The following is a 23057-nucleotide window of genomic DNA, read 5'->3' on the forward strand; positions in this document are numbered from 1 at the left end:
ACTGTGATATGGTATATGAGCACTGAAATAATCCAGCCAGATTTTTACATAGTAACGGTTCTTGTGATACCTCATTACCTCATACTGAAATTGTCAGATTCAGTGCAGATAGTGTCTAATTCACATAATATAGTACAAATTAGCTGTAGGGTACAAATTGCACAAGAATTCTGGCACTTTATTGAATTTTTCCCATTGTTTAGAAAGTCAATTATGCTTCTATAATTTATGAAAGCATGCTGAGAGTTGCAGTTTTGCAACACCTGGAAGGCCACAGCATGGAGACCACTGATGTAACCACATTCTTATAGAAGTACTGATATAGTAACATAGTAACATGCTAAAATTTCAATGTGCAATGACAATTTTTCAAGAGTTCTTTAAATTAACTCCTTCATGACCCTGGGTATTTTCATTTTTTCGTTTTTTCGCTCCCCTCCTTCCCAGAGCCATAACTTTTTTATATTTCTGTCAATATGGCCACGTGAGGGCTTATTTTTTGCGGGACAAGTTGTACTTTTGAACAACATCATTGGTTTTAGCATGTCATGAACTGGAAAACGGGAAAAAAATTCCAAGTGTGGTGAAATTGCAAAAAAAGTGCAATCACACACTGGTTTTTTGTTTGGCTTTTTTGCTAGGTTCACTAAATGCTACAACTGACCTGCCATTATGATTCTCCAGGTCATTATGAGTTCATAGACACCTAATATGTCTAGGTTCTTTGTTATTTAAGTGGTAAACAAAAATTCCAAACTTTACTAAAAAAAAAAAAAAAAAAAGCGCAATTTTCCGATACCTGTAGCGTCTCCATTTTTTGTGATCTGGGGTCGGGTGAGGGCTTATTTTTTGCGTGCCGAGCTGACGTTTTTATTGATACCATTTTGGTACAGATACGTTCTTTTGATCACCCGTTATTGCAGGAAGGTCAGAAAGGGGTTTTTAAGAAATGAAATCTGAACTGTGATGTGTTGCTACAAATGGATGGAATGATGTAGCTTACCAGATTTGGCACATTTCTTCCCGTCCTCCTCCAGGGTATACCCTTGTGCACAGGAGCAGGTTACACTAAGTGACCCTGGTTTATCTGTACAGTACTGCCAGCATCCTCCATTTTTATACCAGCACTCAACTCGCACTGCAGTTACAGAAATTTACAGTTATTCATATTATCATGCAATCATTTGGAAAGATCATATTATAAGCATAGATTTGACATACTTTTTTTTCGCATCTTCCAAATAAATAAATTAATCTCAACTTTGTTTACAGCACTTGTCTGATTGGTTGGGGTCCTTCCTACATCTGTTGTGCAGCAAAAGTGTGACCCCCCATTGTTTTGATTAATGGGGGTCCCAGCAGTGGGTAGATCAGACGTTTATTACCTATCCAGTGGAGATATGAAAATGTCCATTGTGGAAAAATATCTTTAGCCCCTTCTCCCCTTACTTGTACATCTTATGTATTGAGCAGCTCGACTCTCTCATATCAAGGGGTGTCTTATGTAGCCAGTACCCGACTCTACTGCTATTTAACCATTTAATTGCCACTCTCAATCTCTGACAGAAGCATTTAAAGCTGCCATGTGGAGTGACGCAAGCGTTCTGGCGTCTATGGGTGGGCTACATAGCAGATCATCAGTTTCCCCATATATAGCAATACTATAGTATTGTAATAAATAATACAAGTGATCAAATGATCAGAGCCTCAAGTCGTCTAAAATGACCAAAATAAAGTCACAATTAAAAAAATATTATTATTTCCGCTCCATTCATTGTCTATGGGACCACCTAGTACAGTGCTAGAGGTGTTTCCAGCAGTCTCATAGACAATGAAGGGAACAGAGGTCAAGCATGGATTCAGAGCCCATTTCTCGAAATCCCAGTGGTCAGACACCCATTGATTGGCAAATTATTCCCATTCTGTGGAAAAAGGATAACTTGCTTTTTTTTAATAACGCTTTAATAAAAAAAAATGTTTTAACTAGAACTACCGCAGGTTTCATAATACCTATAACTACCATTAGGGGTCATTTTGACCCCCATTCAAAAGTACTGACTCTGGAGTAAAAATAACTTTTTTGTTGCCAACAAATTAAAGGACATTTATTTTAACTTAGTAGGAACAGTGTTAAGATCAAGTACAGCACGCATTTTCCTTTTACATGGTCATAGCATGAAGCTGAAGAATGAACTCCCGTCTGCTAATTTTACTCCCAGTTGCTGTTTTATAGAGTATAGTTGCGTTTATAGCTGCTAAATCAAGTACATTACAAAACACCTGAACAGGCCATCAGCGGCTTCCAGATTTTTGATGTACTTTCGAGCCATGTGGTCTACTGTGTCCACTCCAACCTTTGTTTTATTGTAAAATTGTACTGTTTCCGGGGTTTTTTTCTTGTCGTTTCCAACTGCTACATCTGGGTGAAGACTACTGAGCAAAATGACATTCTTATTTGGCTTACCTTGGTAAACTGTAAGAGTGATGTCACCATTCTTCATCAGAGTAGTCTCATATGTATTTGTTATTAGGAGACTTGCCTACTACTACTTTTATGTATGGGGTCAAATTGACCCCTTCAGTACTTATAGGTATGAATTGTAAAATCCGGGCCCCTGAAAAAGTTTCAATTCATTTTTGTGTCCTAAAATATACACTACCATGAATAAACAAAAGTCACAAAAACTCAGAACTCATTTGTTAAAATTTTAGAAATTATAGGAAAAAGAAATAGCAAAGGGGGCAAAATGACCCCTCCGGTAGTTCTAGTGTTGAAACATTGAAAAAAAAATTGCATTGTCGTGTCTGTAAAATTCCAATCTATTAAAATATTAATTATTTAATGCATAAATTCTGAAAAGAAAATGCAATAAGAAGCTATAAAACCACGAGCTGAGCACACAAAAAAACAAGCTCTCATGCGGGACCATTGACAGAAAAATGAAAAAGTTACAGGTCTCCAAAAATGGTTCCGTGTTTTGAATTTTTTTTAAACCATTAATATATTAAAATAAAAACTCACATTTTGTATTTCCACAGTTGTACTTACTTGTAGAATCATGTTGCCTGGTCATTTTTTCCACCTAATGAACACCGTAAAAACAAAACCCAAAAGACAAGGGCAGAATTGCGGTTCTCTCACCATTTAACTCAATGTGGGATTATGTTCATGCTTTTCAGTACTTTGTAAGGTAAAATGAATGGCGCTATTGAAAAATATAATTTGTCCCACAAAGAACAAGCTCTCATCGCTATATTGATGGAGAAATAGAATAGTTATGGCTCTTAGAAGAAGGGAAGGGAAAAAAAGAAAAATGAAAAATCCCCTTTTTGTGATTGCCATGAAAGCAGGTTTAAAAAAACTCAGCAAAACTGAAATGATGGGGAATACATGGCTACTGGTGAAGTCAACGTCCTCCGTTTTCTACATCGCCCATTATGCCCTGCATTCCCATAGGAAAATGTGTTTCTACCAGTGCAGGAAGATATGAGGCCAATTTTCTCACCATTTTCACATTGTCTTCCTGAATAGCGTGGTGGACAGAGACATGTGTAGGTATAGTGATACTGCTGGCAGATTCCCCCATTTTGGCATGGATTCTCTTTACATGGGCTGAGGTCTATAAATAAATGCACAGTATTCTTAATACAAACTCATACATAGAATTTAAATTCATCATTAATTGTGAATGTCTTTAACAAGCAGTATATCTAGAATTCATTAGGTCTAGGCTAGCAGTCTGCTAAATCTGCATTTTCCAGAACCCTAATCATATCATATAGTCATTTGATTTTAGTTATTTTTTAATACAAAAACTTTTCACATTTAAAAAAGCCTCCTCCTCCCGTCAAAGTTTTTATCCTCTCAATATATTGCAATCATATTATATAGCACTATGTTCTTACAATTGTTAAGTTAATTCTTCTCTTTGCTCTAAGTAGAAGCAGGAAGTCTCTTGTCCCTTCATTTATCATTCCTCTCTTCACCTCCTGACCCAGTTGCTCCCTCCTCTCCCTGCCAGACTATTTTGCAGTGACTGATAAATCATACAGGGAAAATTAACCTCCTTTTTCTACATAGAGCTTAAAAGGATTCAGCTAGTTAGTTTTATATGACATGATGTCATAGACCTAATGGGAAAGGGGAGAATTTACTGGGTGCAAAGGCAAAATGAGCAATTGAAAGTATAATATATATATATATATATATATATATATATATATATATATATATATATATATATATATATATATATATATATATAAATAAATATATATATATAAATAAATATATATATATATATGTATATATATATATATATATATATATATATATCAACAATTTTGATGGGAGTGCTTCTTTAACACTAAAATAAAAAAATAAAAAAAAAAAATATAAGAATAATTACCTATCTGGACAGTTCTGAAGATCAACCGTGTAACCGGTGGCGAGGAAAAAGCTAATATATTAAACATCTTCTTGTCCACGGTATTCACGGTGGAAAATAAAATGTTAGGTTAAATGCCGAGAGACAGAGAAAACCCTATATTAAGGGTCACCAATCTAACCCAAGAAGAGGTGCGAAACCGGCTAAATAAGATTAAAATAGATAAATCTCCGGGTTCGGATGGCATACACCCACGAGTACTAAGAGAACTAAGTAATGTAATAGACAAGCCATTATTTCTTATACTTAGGGACTCTATAGCGATGGGGTCTGTTCCACAGGACTGGCGCATAGCAAATGTGGTACCAATATTCAAAAAGGGCTCTAAAAGTGAACCTGGAAATTATAGGCCAGTTGTTAGAATCTGTTTTGTGTTTGACCATCCGCCATCTTGTTGTGGTTTTCTGGCTGCTGGTCTTTTTCCCCTGGTGCTGGGTTGTCTTGTTCAGGTGATTGTATCACCCTTTATTACCCAGCACCTGTCTCCCATTCCTTGCTGGACAACAGTGTAAATCCGCTAGAGTTCTGTCTAGGTGCTTAGACAGCTTTCTGTGTTTGATATTTTGCAGTTCTGGGATCTCCGGTTCTGCTATCTTTTGTTTCTGTTTTCAGTTTGTTTCTGCAGCCTTCTCTGTGTTTCCTATTAGGGACCTGCTTCCCCTTATCTATAGTTCTTCGCTGAGTTTAGACTAGGATTGTCGGTGGGTCTATTCGCAAGGAATGGGTCGCCCACTCCATTGTAGAGTTTCAGCTAAGTCTTAGTGCAGGGTCAGCTTTCCCCCATCTCTCCTAGTTCTGTGCTGCAGTTTCATAACACCAGTAAGTCTAACCTCTATTGTTGGTAAAATATTTGAAGGGTTTCTGAGGGATGTTATTCTGGATTATCTCAATGAGAATAACTGTTTAACTCCATATCAGCATGGGTTTATGAGGAATCGCTCCTGTCAAACCAATCTAATCAGTTTTTATGAAGAGGTAAGCTATAGACTGGACCACGGTGAGTCATTGGACGTGGTATATCTTGATTTTTCCAAAGCTTTTGATACCGTGACACACAAGAGGTTGGTACACAAAATGAGAATACTGGGTCTGGGAAAAATGTATGTAAATGGGTAAGTAACTGGCTTAGTGATAGAAAGCAGAGGGTGGTTATAAATGGTATATTCTCTAACTCAGTCGCTGTGACCAGTGGGGTACCGCAGGGGTCGGTATTGGGACCTGTTCTCTTCAACATATTTATTAACGATCTGGTAGAAGGTTTACACAGTAAAATATCGATATTTGCAGATGATACAAAACTATGTAAAGCAGTCAATACAAGAGAAGATAGTATTCTGCTACAGATGGATCTGGATAAGCTGGAAACTTGGGCCGAAAGGTGGCAGATGAGGTTTAACAATGATAAATGTAAGGTTATACACATGGGAAGAAGGAATCAATATCACCATTACACACTGAACAGGAAACCACTGGGTAAATCTGACAGGGAGAAGGACTTGGGGATCCTAGTTAATGATAAACTTACCTGGAGCAGCCAGTGCCAGGCAGCGGCTGCCAAGGCAAACAGGATTATGGGCTGCATAAAAAGAGGTCTGGATACACCTGATGGGAACATTATACTGCCTCTGTACAAATCCCTGGTTAGACCGCATATGGAGTACTGTGTACAGTACAGTACAGTTGGGCACCAGTGCTCAGAAAGGATATAATGGAACTAGAGCGAGTACAAAGGAGGGCAACAAAATTAATAAAGGGGATGGGAGAACTACAATACCCAGAGAGATTAGCAAAATTAGGATTATTTAGTCTAGAAAAAAGACGACTGAGGGGCGATGTAATAACCATGTATAGGTATATAAGGGGACAATACAAATATCTCTCCGAGGATCTGTTTATACCAAGGAATGTGACGGTCACAAGGGGGCATTCTCTGCGTCTGGAGGAGAGAAGGTTTTTCCACCAACATAGAAGAGGATTCTTTACTTTTAGGGCAGTGAGAATCTGGAATTCCTTGCCTGAGGAGGTGGTGATGGCAAACTCAGTCGATGGGTTCAAGAGAGGCCTGGATGTCTTCCTGGAATGTAACAATATTGTATCTTACAGTTATTAGGTTCTTTAGAAGCAGAGTGCGAAACGCGCGTCGGGGTTTCCGTTCTCCCACGTCCTTAACAGGTTGGTCATCTAAACAGCATTTGGCAGTTATACCATTGATTGTATCATTGATTATATATACATGTATCCTAGATCAGTATAGTGGTCTTTCTGTATATATCCATACGGATTAGATATGAACTTTTAGTTTGCACTATGGCACAAGGCACTTTGTTGTAAATTATTGTCTTGCTACATTATGTACTACCCCATTGATTATACATATATACCTATTCTTACTGACATGGTGATTATTGAGTATGTATACACGGCTTAGGTATGTACCTGCATATATGCTCGGCTTGCACTATAGCACTAGGCAATTAATTGTAAATTATTGACTTTGCTACTTATTTTATTCTTACCACTTATGATTTATACTATTTAACTAGGTGTAGCCTCTTTTGACTAATACTATGGTACTGAGACTGTATACATGGGCATGATTATGTCACAAATGAGTGCTTTTTATGGAATAATCTCTTTGAATAGTGTCTATTTAGAGTGTATGCTCTGTCCCGACTGAGCTGCCTTTTTCAATTTGATTGACCTTTATTTACATCTATAATTTATTCCTTAACGGACGTGGCACTATGGTGTCGCTCTCCCTTTTTTAATTGTGTCTTATTGTATTTGTGTATTTATGGAAATAATATTGTATGAATAAAAATTTGACATCTTTTACTCAGCTCAGTTGCCCATTTCTTTTTACGGTTTTTATTTAGAAGGATGTAGATCTGGGGATTTATTCTGACGGAATTTAGGCTGAACTGGATGGACAAATGTCTTTTTTCGGCCTTGCTAACTACCATATGTTACCTATGTTATGTCACTATGACCTCCCGTCACATGCAGGTTGTACAGAGGCAGGGAGAGGACCAGACAATGGAGCCATATAAGGGTCAGTAGAAGTGGGTTCAGAGATTCTTTGTTGTTTTTTTTTGTTTTACCCTGACAATGCTATGAAATCAGCACTAAAATCTCTATGATTTGGTGTAGATTTGGTGCATTACTACATCACAATAAGCCAAGATTGTGATGAGGGACAACCACAAATCTGCATGGCCCTATGTATTCTGCTGATGTACATAAATCCATTCTATGCCGAAAGGGAAGCTTTTATCTGAAAACAGCATATTATTTAATGTCTGCCGGACCCATCAATAGCGACGGGTTTGGCCAACACTCTAATGTGTACAGGAGCGCTTGGCAACTGATCGTCTATGGAGATGTCGATTGTGAGTGTCCGAAATCAGGCCGCTTATTGCCCTGTTCTCATGGAGATAATTCACCAGCAAAGATATCTGTTGACGGCTTTCTTAGAAGACATTAAGGGTAGGTTCACACGACCAATGTCCCCTCATTCGAGAAAAATGGTCTGATTATTCTGATCAAAGTTTGATCACAGCGGCATCAGTTTTTTTTTTCCGGATGAAAACCAGATGTCATTCAAGTGCAAATGACACTCGGATCACAAAACGGACATCTCTGTGATTTTTTCCCCAAACTTCTAGGTTTGAGGGAAAAATTGAACATGCGCACAGCCCCAAAGAATATCATAAAAAAATATGGATAGCACTTGCACAGGAAAATTGGTTGTGTGCACAAGCCCTATATTGAAGAGACAGCCAAGATCGTCAGAGCATTGTTAGGTGGACAGCCATCTAATGTTTGTATCCAGCTTTAGAATCTAAAAAGAAAAATAGCATTTTGAAAAGTGCAAGATTTCTAATTTGTTTTAATACAGTTTGTCTCAACCTTTCTCTGACCCTCTCTGGTGGGTTGGAGTGTACATACTGACTCTGACATGGATGCATCACACTGCACAGTCTACTGCTAGTGCCATACCGGCCGCCATCAGGGAATTACTGTCCTTACTGGCGTATGGGGCTCAGTAAGCAGAGAGGGGCCCGGACCTGACACACTTTCAGTTAAATTCTATTGCCGTGCGGGAAGGCTTCCCACATAGCAATAGTTAGCCAATCACAGGTCGGCAGCTGATGTTGGTGCGCATTTTACCAACATATGACTTCAATGCCATGCACCAGCACCTAAAATAGATGGGGGAGAAGATGCCGCTGGATTGCAGCCAGGTAAGGAGATTTTTTTTTTTTTTAACTTTTTTGTAAAGCCTCAGGATGGGAGATCATGTGAGACAGAATGGAGACAACATGGGGTCAGAATGGAGACAAATGGCAGAATGGAGACAAATGAGGGCAGTTGGAGACACATGGGGCAGAATGGAGACATGAGGCAGAATTGAAACAAATGGTGCAGAATGGAGATGACATGGGGCAGGATGGAGACGACATGGGGGAAGAATGAAGAAGACATGGGGGTAGAATGGAGATGATATGGGCAGAATGGAGACAATTGGGGGCAGGATTGAAACACACAGGGAATGGATGGAGACATGGGGCAGGATGGAGACATAGGGGCAAGATGGAGACACGTGGAGGAAGAATGAAGACATCTGAGAGCAGTATCAAGTTGCATGGGGCCAGGATGGGAGAACACAAGGGGCCGGGCATGAGAGATAACAAGGGGAAATGAATGAGAGAACACAAGGGGCCAGGAATGAGAGAACACGAGGGGTGAGAAATACATTTTAAGAAAATGTTTAACAGGTTAGAGTAGAGCCCAGCCAAAAGAGTCTACCTTGTCATGGTGATGGAGACTTAAAAATCTTTTGGCCAAAACAAAAGCTGCTAGCTATGTATGTGATATGGTGTTCAATGGGAACTGTTAATGTGTGGTTCGTTAGGTCGTGGTGCAAAAGTGGAGTTTTTCCAAGAGTGGGTGGTGGGACTCTGGAAAGTTTGTGGGGTGAATATGGAGCTGGGGTGGAGCCTGGGCGGAGTCTCAATTTGCCAGTATGGGACCCTAAAATTACTGGTGGCAGCCCTGGTGCCAGCCCTGGTGCCATGTATCCTCATCTGTGACTCTCCAGAGAATAATACAATGTATATTACTATAGCTCTCAATGTGATCAGGTCTTACCTCCCACACAGAGACACATAGTCACCATTTTTAGAAACTAGTACACAGCAAGTGCTACAATCAAGAGGGCTGAAAGGATCTGGACTCTATTAAAAATGGCTGAGCTATTTTACTCACCTTCATAGTGATACCAAAACTCTATCTAGAAAAGAACAAGAAAAAAAGTCAAAATAACAACCCTAGCATTTGCAAGCACACAGTTAATAAAAATACAGTTTTCGGCCTTTTATAGTTTATAGTTATTCCCAGTTTAGTTGCCTGTTAGAGTTGCCAATCATGTGCACTCAAGAGTTGCACCTTTAATTGTTGACCTAGACAACCCATCTGTTCTTCATTGAAAAGTCTAGTAAGCTGATATAGCCTATGTCTGGTTTTACATGTCACAAGTACAGACCAAGATGTCCGGACCAATCACGGGTCTCCTTAACTTACATGCCTATGAGGCTGTTGATCTCAGATCGGAAAACAGACCCATGGCCTGTCTGGACATGATAGTCCATTCTTGGATCAATAATGTCGAATGTGTGAAACCAGCCTTATTTGATTTTTTTTCACGGTATTAGTTAACAAACTCTGCTTGCTAGAACTAGAATATATTTACACTGGTAGATTTGCATCACCAGAGTGGAATTTTAGCATTTTGCGATATGTTGTTCTTGAACAGTAGAGGTTTCCTCTTTGCTATTCTCCAATACAGTTGTGCTCAAAAGTTTACATACCCTGGCAGATTTTTTGCTTTCTTTGCCTTTTTTTCTGAGAATATGAATGATAACACCAAAACGTTTTCTCCACTCATGGTTAGAGGTTGAGTGAAGCCATTTATTGTCAAACTATTGTGTTTTCTCTTTTTAAATCATAATGACAACCCAAACCATCCAATGACCCTGATCAAAAGTTCACATGATTGGACAAAAAGGCTTGGTGTTATCATTCATATTCTCTGGAAAAAAAGACCAAGAAAGCAAAAATTCTGCCAGGGTATGTAAAATTTTGAGCACAACTGTAAATCACAGTTGTGCCCAATTTTAAGGCTGGGATCACACACTCCAGACTTGCTGCTGCGGTTTTGAAGATAAATAACAATTTACCCTGCATGTATTAATAATCAAAATGCTTTTATCAATTGGCATGTCTTTGGTGCAATGTGAAACACAATTTTATTGTGTAGTCATTAACATTGTCCTTGTATGAGGCTATTTTTTGGATGATAAGAAACTAACTTCAGTATCCTCAGAGTCATTTTCATGAGTGAGACTGGAAAGATTAACTACAATGCCAAGTCCTACAAGACTATAAAACAAAAGTTGACATAAGCAACATAAGTGAAACCCTTCATCAGCCTCAATAATAGTGTTCTAAAAGCTGGAAGTCAGGGGAATGACACCCCTATGTAGAAGGTCCCCAGATCTACTTTGGTAGTTGTGCCTTAGTTAAAGAGGTTATGGTTAAATGCGGCAATACTATGTCACTCTAAGACAGCTCTATCATAGATTGCAATATATGACAAGGTTTCATTTTAACAGGGTTGAAAGCTGAAATTGTTGCCTATCTTCATCAAAATCTAGCAAAATCTAATTATTAGGGCTCATGCACACAACTGTATTTTTGTTCTGCGTGCTACATATTAAAAAAAAAGCGGATTGTGCTCAGGCCAATGTTATTCAATGGGGCCGAGCGGATGAATGATTTTTTCACTGACTGAATCTGCATGTGAAAAAAAAAATTGTAGCATGCACAATTTTCGTTCGAAAATCAGATGAGACTCACCCATTCAAGTCTATGGGTGTGAGAAAAAAATTGGATGCTATATGGAGCCACAGTATAGCATCTGATTTTTACAAATACATTGCAGTTCTATAACATATCAGACTGTGACTGATCCTGTAAATTATTACTAGCTGCTGAGTAAAAAATGAATTATATACGGACTGCACATGGATAACAAGTGAGAAAATAAATCGTCCCTCTTTTCTGGATGCAACTCTGAACGATTTTTATGACCCTAACCTAAATCGGATTTGATGAATATGTTGAGTAATTAATTAGGCAGTTACTGTTTCTATATACAGTGGGGAAAAAAAGTATTATTCAGCCACCAATTGTGCAAGTTCTCACACTTAAAAATATGAGAGAGGCCTGTAACTGACATCATAGGTAGACCACAACTATGAGAGTCAAAATGAGAAAACAAATCCAGAAAATCACCTTGTCTGATTTGGCAAGATTTATTTTGCAAATTATGGTGGAAAATAACTATTTGGTCATTAACAAAAGTTCATCTCAATATTTTGTTATATATCCTTTGTTGGCAATGACAGAGGTCAAACGTTTTCTGTAAGTCTTCACAAGGTTGTCACACACTGTTAGTGGTATGTCTGCCCATTCCTCAATGCAGATCTCCTGTAGAGCAGTGATGTTTTGGGCCTATCCCTGGGCAACACGGACTTTCAACTCCCTCCAAAGGTTTTCTATGGGGTTGAGATCTGCAGACTGGCTAGGCCACTCCAGGACCTTCATATGCTTCTTGCGAAGCCACTCCTTCGTTAGTCTGGCAGTCTGCTTGGAGTCATTATGCTTAAAGACCCATCCATGTTTCATCTTCAATGCCCTTGCTGATAGAAGGAGGTTTGCACTCAAAATCTCACGATACATGGCCCCATTCATTCTTTCATGTACACGGATCAGTCGCCCTGATCCCTTTGCAGAGAAACAGCCCCAAAGCATGATGTTGCCACCTCCATGCTTCACAGTAGGTATGGTGCTCTTTGGATGCAACTCAGCATTCTGTCTCCTCCAAACACGACGAGTTTTGTTTCTACCAAAAGGTTCTGCTTTGGTTTCATCAAACCACATGACATTCTCCCAATACTCTTTTTGATAATCCAAATGCTCTCTAGCAAACTACAGACGGCCCCGGACATGTACTGGCTTAAGCAGGGGGACACATCTGGCACTGCAGGATCTGAGTCCCTGGGGGCGTAGTGTGTTACTGAGAGTAGCCTTTATAACGGTGGTCCCAGCTCTATGCAGGTAATTCACTAGGTCCCCCCCGTGTGGTTCTGGGATTTTTCCTCACCGTTCTTGTGATCATTTTGATCCCACGGGTTGAGATCTTGTGTGGAGCCCCAGATCGAAGGAGATTATCAGTGGTCTTTTATGTTTTCCATTTTCTTATTATTGCTCCCACAGTTGATTTCAACACACCAAGCAGCTTGTGTGGTACACCAGGGTCCTGGTCGTCACAGTGGCATTGCTTTTCTCACAGGGAGAGTGATGTCACGCTTGGAGGCAAGGAAGGATAACTTTCACCAGGTAAACACAAGCATGCAACATGTTCACACTCCAGGCCACAAGGGGGAGCTTTTGATCCTATTCCTAGGTGACTCCCCTATATATATATATTGTGGTTTGGAGGGAAAGTGAGTTCAGTTCCTGTCAGAGAGACAGAGGGAAGGAAGCAGAGCGGCCGTGCACCCATGAGAAAGTGCTACAGCTCCTGGACAGAGATAACACCGAAAGAAGAACAGATTGTAGTGAGCGTGTAGGAGAGAGAGGCACAGGCGAGTGACACTTGGGGAGGACAGTAGTGATTTGACTGTCTCCCTGGCAAAGCGCAGACACCAGTAGCCGGAAGACCAAGGCTTTTGTGGGACTCTAAGACACATAGCAGAAACCGGCAGGACAGCTGGATTATACATCACCTGTTCGCCCTAACACCCAGGAGACACAGTGACACATAGAGCCCGGGTCATGATAGAGACCCTGTAAAAAGGCTCGAGTCACCTGTCATACAAGTTTATGTCCTATGTTGTGAATTTGGATTCTGGGCTCCCCCGGTGGCCGCTTGTGGAATTGGACTTGTCATCCTCTTTCCTGTTTCACCTGGTTCCATCAGTAGTGGGTGTCGCTATTTAAGCTCATTTCTCTGGTGGTTTCTTGCCGGTCAACAATGTTATCTGATGCCTCTCAGTGCTTGTTCCTGCTTCTAGACTACTACTAGATAAGTTGGACTTTTGTCCATGTTTTGTTTTGCCTATTTGTTCCAGTTCACAGCTGAAGTTTTGTTACTGTGTCTGGAAAGCTCTCGTTGATCAGGGATTGCTACTCTGGCGTTATGAGTTAATGCCAGAGTTTAAGGTAATCTCTGGATGGTGTTTTGTTAGTGTTTTTCTGCTGACCATGAAAGTATACTATCTGTCTTCTGCTATCTAGTAAGCGGACCTCAAATTTGCTAAGACTATTTTCCTGCTGCGTTTGTTGTTTCATCTGAACTCACCGTCATTATATGTGGGGGGCTACTGTCTTCTTTGGAATATTTCTCTAGAGGTGAGCCAGGTCTTATATTTCCCTCTGCTAGCTATTTAGGTCTTAGGCCAGAGCTGGGCATCTAGCGATAAATAGGAAATGCTACCTGGCTATTTCTAGTTGCGCGGCAGGCTTAGTTCATGGTCAGTATAGTTCCATCTTCCGAGAGCTTGTCCCTCTATAGGCTTGCTATGATCTCTGCCTGCAGAGATCATGACAGTTTGACCGGCCAATAAAGTGTTAAAGACCCAGGTTGAGAAAGGAGAGTTATAAGAAGTCTGCTGGAATTTTTTTTTTTTTTTTTTTTTTTTTCCTCCAGTCTGCCTTGCTGCAGTCTTTTTTCTCTCTCTCCTCCTAATCTCTGTATGGCTCTGTGTGCACCTGACAATAATGGATCTCCAGAGTGTAACTGCGGGTTTGAATAATCTCATCACGAAAGTACAAAATTTACAAGATTTTGTGGTACATGCTCCGGTATCTGAGCCGAGAATTCCTTTGCCGGAGTTCTTCACAGGGAATAGAGCTAGCTTCCAGAATTTCCGAAATAATTGTAAGCTTTATTTGTCCCTGAAGTCTCGTTCAGCTGGAGACCCTGCTCAGCAGGTTAGGATTGTGATTTCCTTGCTCAGGGGTGACCCTCAAGATTGGGCCTTCTCATTGCCAGCAGGGGATCCTGCGTTACGCGATGTGGATGCGTTTTTTCTGGCCTTGGGCTTGCTTTATGAGGAACCTCATTTGGAACTTCAGGCAGAAAAAACTTTGATGGCACTATCTCAGGGGCAAGACGAAGCTGAAGTTTTCTGCCAAAAATTCCGTAAATGGTCTGTGCTTACTCAGTGGAATGAGTGCGCCTTGGCGGCAACTTTCAGAGAAGGTCTCTCTGATGCCGTTAAGGATGTTATGGTGGGGTTCCCTGTGCCTGCAGGTCTGAATGAGTCCATGACAATGGCTATTCAGATTGATAGGCGTCTGCGGGAGCGCAAACCGGTGCACCATCTGGCGGTGTCTATGGAAAAGACGCCAGAAAGTATGCAGTGTGATAGAATTCTGTCCAGGAGCGAGCGACAGAATTTTAGACGGAAGAATGGATTGTGTTTCTATTGTGGGGATTCTACTCATGTTATATCAGCATGCTCTAGGCGTACAAAGAAGCCTGATAAGTCTGTTTCCATTGGCACCATTCAGTCTAAGTTTATTTTGTCTGTAACCCTGATTTGCTCTTTGTCATCCATTGCCACGGACGCCTATGTTGACTCTGGCGCCGCTCTGAGTCTTATGGATTGGTCCTTTGCCAATCGTTGTGGTTTTGATTTAGAGCCTTTGGAGACTCTTATTCCTCTGAAGGGGATTGACTCCACCCCATTGGCTAATAATAAACCACAATACTGGACACAAGTAACCATGCGTATCAATCCGGATCACCAGGAGATTATTCGTTTCCTGGTGCTGTATAATTTACATGACGATTTGGTACTGGGATTGCCATGGTTGCAGTCTCACAACCCAGTCTTGGACTGGAGAGCAATGTCTGTGTTGAGCTGGGGATGTAAGGGTATTCATGGGGACTTACCTTTGGTTTCTATTTCGTCGTCCATTCCCTCTGAAGTCCCTGAGTTCCTCTCTGATTATCAAGACGTCTTTGACGAACCCAAGCTTGGGTCGTTACCTCCGCACCGTGAGTGCGATTGTGCCATAGATTTGATACCGGGTTGTAAATATCCAAAGGGTCGTTTGTTTAATCTGTCTGTGCCGGAACATGCTGCTATGCGGGAATATATAAAGGAGTCTTTGGAAAAGGGACATATTCGTCCATCTTCTTCTCCCTTGGGAGCTGGGTTTTTCTTTGTCTCAAAAAAAGACGGCTCTTTGAGACCATGTATTGATTATCGGCTTCTGAATAAGATCACTGTTAAGTATCAATACCCATTGCCATTGCTTACTGATTTGTTTGCTCGTATAGAGGGTGCTAAGTGGTTCTCTAAAATTGATCTTCGTGGGGCGTATAATTTGGTGCGGATCAGGCAGGGGGATGAGTGGAAGACCGCATTTAATACGCCCGAGGGCCACTTTGAGTATTTGGTCATGCCTTTTGGTCTTTCTAATGCCCCTTCAGTTTTCCAGTCTTTTATGCATGATATTTTCCGCGATTTTCTGGATAAATTTATGATAATATATCTGGATGATATTCTGATTTTTTCTGATGACTGGGACTCTCATGTCCAGCAGGTCAGGAGAGTTTTTCAGGTTCTGCGGTCTAATTCTTTATGTGTGAAGGGGTCTAAGTGCATTTTTGGGGTCCAGAAAATTTCCTTTTTGGGGTATATTTTTTCTCCCTCTTCCATTGAGATGGATCCCGTCAAGGTGCAAGCTATTTGTGACTGGACTCAGCCCTCCTCTCTTAAGGGTCTTCAGAGATTTTTGGGCTTTGCCAACTTTTACCGCCGATTTATTGCTGGTTTTTCGGATGTCGTTAAACCACTGACTGATTTGACCAGACAAGGCGCTGATGTTGCTAATTGGTCCCCTCATGCTGTAGAGGCCTTTCAGGAGCTTAAGCGCCGTTTTGCCTCTGCCCCTGTGTTGCGTCAGCCTGATGTGAATCTGCCTTTTCAGGTTGAGGTTGACGCTTCGGAGATCGGAGCTGGGGCAGTGTTGTCGCAGAAAGGTTCCGACTGCTCCGTCATTAGGCCTTGTGCCTTCTTTTCTCGCAAATTTTCGCCCGCAGAGCGGAATTATGATGTTGGGAATCGGGAGCTTTTGGCCATGAAGTGGGCGTTTGAGGAGTGGCGCCATTGGCTCGAGGGGGCTAGGCATCAGGTGGTGGTATTGACTGACCACAAAAATTTGATTTATCTTGAGACTGCCAGACGCCTGAATCCTAGACAGGCGCGCTGGTCTTTATTTTTTTCTCGCTTTAATTTTGTGGTGTCATACCTACCGGGTTCTAAGAATGTTAAGGCAGATGCCCTTTCTAGGAGTTTTGACCCGGACTCTCCTGGTAATTCTGAACCCACAGGTATCCTTAGGGAGGGAGTAATTTTGTCGGCCGTTTCTCCTGATCTGCGGCGGTCCTTGCAAGAGTTTCAGGCGGATAGACCGGATCGTTGTCCGCCTGATAGACTGTTTGTTCCGGATGATTGGACCAGCAGAGTCATCTCTGAGGTACATTCTTCTGCATTGGCAGGTCATCCCGGAATTTTTGGTACCAGGGATTTGGTGGCAAGATCCTTCTGGTGGCCTTCCCTGTCACGAGATGTGCGAGTCTTTGTGCAGTCATGTGACGTTTGTGCTCGGGCCAAGTCTTGTAGTTCTCGGGCTAGCGGACTGCTGTTGCCCTTGCCTATTCCTAGGAGGCCGTGGACACACATCTCGATGGATTTTATTTCAGATCTGCCTGTTTCCCAGAAGATGTCTGTCATCTGGGTGGTCTGTGACCGTTTCTCTAAAATGGTCCATTTGGTTCCTCTGCCCAAGTTGCCTTCTTCTTCTGAGTTGGTTCCTCTGTTTTTTCAGAATGTTGTCCGATTGCACGGTATTCCTGAGAATATTGTTTCTGACAGAGGTACCCAATTTGTGTCTAGATTTTGGCGGGCATTCTGTGCTAGGATGGGCATAGATTTGTCTTTTTCATCTGCTTTTCACCCTCAGACTAATGGCCAGACCGAGCGGACTAATCAGACCCTGGAGACATATCTGAGGTGTTTTGTCTCTGCTGACCAGGATGATTGGGTTGCTTTTTTGCCATTGGCAGAGTTCGCCCTCAATAATCGGGCCAGCTCTTCCACCTTGGTGTCCCCGTTTTTCTGTAATTCGGGGTTTCACCCTCGATTTTCCTCCGGTCAGGTGGAATCCTCGGATTGTCCTGGAGTGGATGCGGTGGTGGAGAGATTGCATCACATCTGGGGGCAGGTTATGGACAATTTGAAGTTGTCCCAGGAGAAGACTCAGCGTTTTGCCAACCGTCATCGTCGTGTTGGTTCTCGGCTTTGTGTTGGAGATTTGGTGTGGTTGTCTTCTCGTTTTGTCCCTATGAGGGTCTCTTCTCCTAAGTTTAAACCTCGGTTCATCGGCCCTTATAGAATATTGGAGATTCTTAATCCTGTTTCTTTCCGTTTGGACCTCCCTGCGTCCTTTTCCATTCATAACGTTTTTCATCGGTCGTTGTTGCGCAGGTATGAGGTACCTGTGGTACCTTCAGTTGAGCCTCCTGCTCCGGTGTTGGTTGAGGGTGAGTTGGAGTACGTTGTGGAGAAAATTTTGGACTCTCGTGTTTCCAGACGGAGACTCCAGTATCTGGTCAACTGGAAGGGTTACGGCCAGGAGGATAATTCTTGGGTCAATGCATCTGATGTTCATGCTTCTGATCTTGTTCGTGCCTTCCATAGGGCTCATCCTGGTCGCCCTGGTGGATCTGGTGAGGGTTCGGTGCCCCCTCCTTGAGGGGGGGGTACTGTTGTGAATTTGGATTCTGGGCTCCCCCGGTGGCCGCTTGTGGAATTGGACTTGTCATCCTCTTTCCTGTTTCACCTGGTTCCATCAGTAGTGGGTGTCGCTATTTAAGCTCATTTCTCTGGTGGTTTCTTGCCGGTCAACAATGTTATCTGATGCCTCTCAGTGCTTGTTCCTGCTTCTAGACTACTACTAGATAAGTTGGACTTTTGTCCATGTTTTGTTTTGCCTATTTGTTCCAGTTCACAGCTGAAGTTTTGTTACTGTGTCTGGAAAGCTCTCGTTGATCAGGGATTGCTACTCTGGCGTTATGAGTTAATGCCAGAGTTTAAGGTAATCTCTGGATGGTGTTTTGTTAGTGTTTTTCTGCTGACCATGAAAGTATACTATCTGTCTTCTGCTATCTAGTAAGCGGACCTCAAATTTGCTAAGACTATTTTCCTGCTGCGTTTGTTGTTTCATCTGAACTCACCGTCATTATATGTGGGGGGCTACTGTCTTCTTTGGAATATTTCTCTAGAGGTGAGCCAGGTCTTATATTTCCCTCTGCTAGCTATTTAGGTCTTAGGCCAGAGCTGGGCATCTAGCGATAAATAGGAAATGCTACCTGGCTATTTCTAGTTGCGCGGCAGGCTTAGTTCATGGTCAGTATAGTTCCATCTTCCGAGAGCTTGTCCCTCTATAGGCTTGCTATGATCTCTGCCTGCAGAGATCATGACAGTCCTAACCTATATGGGGGACAGAGAGAAGAACTGTGAGGACCTTATGAGAAGCCATAGGCAGTAAGGGACTACTTTACCACTGCGCTAGAAGGAAGGCTTTAATCTCCACCTGGAAAAGGGGACTCCCAACTTGCCTCCAAGCCGGCCGGACCCTGCCTGTACTGTGATCTGGAGCCCTGGCCTACGGTTGCCTGAAGCTACAGTAAACAAGTTAAAAGACTGCAAACCTCTGTCCTCGTTCTTTACTGCACTATTCACTATCTTCCATCTACACACCGGGAGCCCTGGGGATATACTTCACCTGTGGGAAGGTACACCATCTAGCTGCTATAACATCACCCCAGAGGACCCCATAAAGCAGTGTCGGTCCTCACTGACCGAATACCACAGGTGGCGTCACGAACATAAACTTTATTCAATTTCCCTTTTACATGGGTGACCAGGGCCACGGACCGGGTCGCCACCATGACATCCCCCTGTGAATACCGGTACCCCATGGCCCTGGCGGGCGTTCCATTTTGGCATCACGAACAGGATAGACCCACCCTGAGAATCGGGTCATGTGCGCCTAAAACACTGTGCCTAACTGTGATTTGATTTGTGAGACTGTGAACTCTGGATTGCCGCCAAGAGTGCCGCTATTACAGTGCCACGAGGAGCGCAGGAGAAAAGTGCGCCATCGTGGGCGGGGACCAGCTGTGCGGCGTGAAAAGTGATGAACACCCCCTTCAAGTGTTACTATACGATGAGGACATGCCCATCAGCCAGAGAGGTCCGCCTCCTGATCTGTTTTAGCGGGACTGAGAGGGAGAAGAGGCCCTGCCCCCAGAAAACAGAGTGGGAGCAGCGTGGGTGTGAGGCTGTGGACCCGGGAGGAAAGATGGCAACCGGCGGTTACCTGGAGCATGGAGAAGCACTAAATACTAGACCCGGTACCTGGTACCCCATGGCCCTGTCGGGCGTTCCACTTGCCTATTGCAGATTCAGTCTTCCCAGCCTGGTGCAGGGCTACAATTTTGTTTCTGTTTGTGTCCGACAGTTCTTTTTTCTTCACCATAGTGGAGTTTGGCGTGTGACTGTTTGAGGTTGTGGACAGGTGTCTTTTATACTGATAACAAGTTCAAACAGGTGCCATTACTACAGGTAATGAGTGGAGGACAGAGGAGCCTCTTAAAGAAAAAGTTACAGGTCTGTGAGAGCCAGAAATCTTGTATGTTTTTAGGTGACCTGTCACGAGTTCCTTCTCCGGTATCACACAATCAACAGAGCAAGAGAATAGTGAACAATTCCAGAACTTTTATTTAGGCAAAAACACGAAAGGTCCATATAATCCACCACACTGAGGATCCAACAATCCAGCACACAGAGGATAAAAAATGGTCCATATGCTTCCCCTTCTCTCTGACGTGCTGTCATCACTTCCTAGTTCCAAACAAGACTGGTCTGTGTCTCACCTCCCCATTCACAGGTTAGGGGGGTGGGTCTCAGGGGATCATTGTTTCAACAAGCTAGGTCAACATGTCATTAGCATATTAGCAAACAACATTATTCACTGACCCTGTGGAGAGATAACAATACAGAACTGTGGGGAGAATATCAGATGGCAAATAACAACTCAACACCATGAAAATAAGTAAAATAGAAATATACACAAAATGATACCCACATAGCATATCACACCATCACATGACCAAATACTTATTTGCCACCATAATTTGCAAAATAAATCTTGCCAAATCAGACAAGGTGATTTTCTGGATTTGTTTTCTCATTTTGACACTCATAGTTGTGGTCTACTTATGATGTCAATTACAAGCGTCTCTCATCTTTTTAAGTGGGAAAACTTGCACAATTGGTGGCTGACTAAATACTTTTTTTCCCACTGTAGGTAATTGTAATATATAATTGGATAATTCACCTACTACTGACATTCATTTGTGTTAGGGTACTGTCACACAGTGGCACTTTGGTCGCTACAACGGCACGATCCGTGACGTTCCAGCGATATAGTTACGATATCGCTGTGTCTGACACGCTACTGCGATCAGGGACCCCGCTGAGAATCGTACGTCGTAGCAGATCGTTTGAAACTTTATTTCGTCGTCTAGTGTCCCGCTGTGGCGGCATGATCGCAGCATGTAACAAAGGTGTGCACGATATTCCCAATGTCCCGTATGACTTCTACATCGCAACTACGTCATGAAATTATCGCTCCAGCGCCGTGCATTGCAAAGTGTGACCGCAGTCTACGACGCTGGAGCGAAAATCAAGCGACGCTGCAACGTCACGGATCGTGCCGTCGGAGCGATCAAAGTGCCACTGTGTGACAGTACCCTTAGATGTGTAAGCCACCTTAAACCTTTTTACTAAAGGCTTATTCAGACATCCGTGCACATCGGTCTGAGATGGTACTGCTAATGCACGGACTAGCTGTGGGTTTCCCGACCCGAGCAAGACAGCTTCATGTATTTCTAGGAGGCTGACATGCTCGGGTTGGGAGAGCCATGACCAGTCCGTGCATGTTGTCCAACTTCAGACCAATTTTCACAGATGTCTGGTGTTCCCTAACAGGGCATTTAGTTGCTTAATTTATAACCATTAAATGCATGTTGTACTGGAAGTGACAGCTACCTGCAGTTCATTACAGATTTATAATTTTATGATTCACTTTCCATTGACACAAAAATGCATTTTTGGTCACCAGAAAGCTTCTTAGTGCGCTTACCGTCTTTTCTTGAGACTTGAAGATTTCTCTTGCCTCCTCCCTTGAACACGTCTCCTCATAGCATTCTCGCTCTAGATTTCCAGGAAGTATTTCCTCTAGGAAGTGATTTGCTCTTTTCCGTAAAACATGATGAGCTCTCTCTCTTCCAATAAAAACTAAGGAAAACATATAAAGAATCCATTGTGATTGGGATGCAGGGGTTGAATGTTGGAGTATCTAGAAAGTGGCCAAATATTCTCAAGAATACTCAAAGACAATCATTGATCTCTAATTCCAGAATGTAAAGAAATCAAATATTGTAACAAAAATGATTGCAATCTAGTCAGTGGGTGTAAAGGCCAAGCACAGTTTCAATACAGTCAAATTAACATTATGCAGATTTGTTTTTCTAGAAAGGACATATCATTTCGTATTGTTGCTATGAATAATATTGTTACAAACTGTTTTTGCCCCAAGACCATAATACTCATAGCCTAGACAAAGAGCTTTTGCCACCATGCACGTAAAGGTTATTTGCTCCAATACGTAATAACACTATCTTATCACCCATACAAGAGGACTTCAAGACCCCTGTTTGGGACAATGCATAGTGTTTTTATGTACAGGAGCAAAACAGAAATCTTAGATTTAGGTTGATGTTTATAAATTCTTTTTTTTTTTTTTTTTAAATCTAGCATACATTATAGTCTGGGGGGGCAACCTGTTTGACCCCTTGACCCCTGTATCAGTCAAATGCCCCCTAACTGGCTCTTCTCATTGATTTACATTTTCTACCTCTACAAACTATGACATAACGATATAATGTAACACAATTAATGTATTATTATATAATGCTGTTGTAAATATATATATATATATATATATATATATATATATATATATGTATATATATATATATATATATATATATATATATATGTATATATATATATATATATATATATATATATATATATATATATATATATATATACAGTACAGACCAAAAGTTTGGACACACCTTCTCATTTAAAGATTTTTCTGTATTTTCATGACTATGAAAATTGTACATTCACACTGAAGGCATCAAAACTATGAAATAACACGTGGAATTATATACTTAACAAAAAAGTGTGAAACAACTGAAAATATGTCTTATATTCTAGGTTCTTCAAAGTAGCCACCTTTTGCTTTGATGATTGCTTTGTACACTCTTGGCATTCTCTTGATGATCTTGAAGAGGTAGTCACAGGGAATGGTCTTCCAACAATCTTGAAG

The 23057-nt window shown here is 41.7% G+C and overlaps 1 protein-coding gene across 1 annotated transcript in view; it reads right to left on the reverse strand.

The window, feature by feature from the left end:
• LOC143808370 (coagulation factor X-like) overlaps positions 1-23057 on the reverse strand; it is a 101094-nt gene that overhangs the window by 21144 nt on the left and 56893 nt on the right. Inside the window, exons 3-6 of the mRNA XM_077290936.1 lie at positions 21801-21955; positions 9717-9741; positions 3507-3620; positions 1004-1138 (exon numbers count right to left, since the gene is read on the reverse strand). Coding sequence (XP_077147051.1) covers positions 1004-1138; positions 3507-3620; positions 9717-9741; positions 21801-21955 — 429 coding nt within the window. The remainder of the gene's footprint in view (positions 1-1003; positions 1139-3506; positions 3621-9716; positions 9742-21800; positions 21956-23057) is intronic.

The sequence above is a fragment of the Ranitomeya variabilis genome, chromosome 2 (assembly GCF_051348905.1).
Source record: "Ranitomeya variabilis isolate aRanVar5 chromosome 2, aRanVar5.hap1, whole genome shotgun sequence".
Classification (NCBI taxonomy): domain Eukaryota; kingdom Metazoa; phylum Chordata; class Amphibia; order Anura; family Dendrobatidae; genus Ranitomeya; species Ranitomeya variabilis.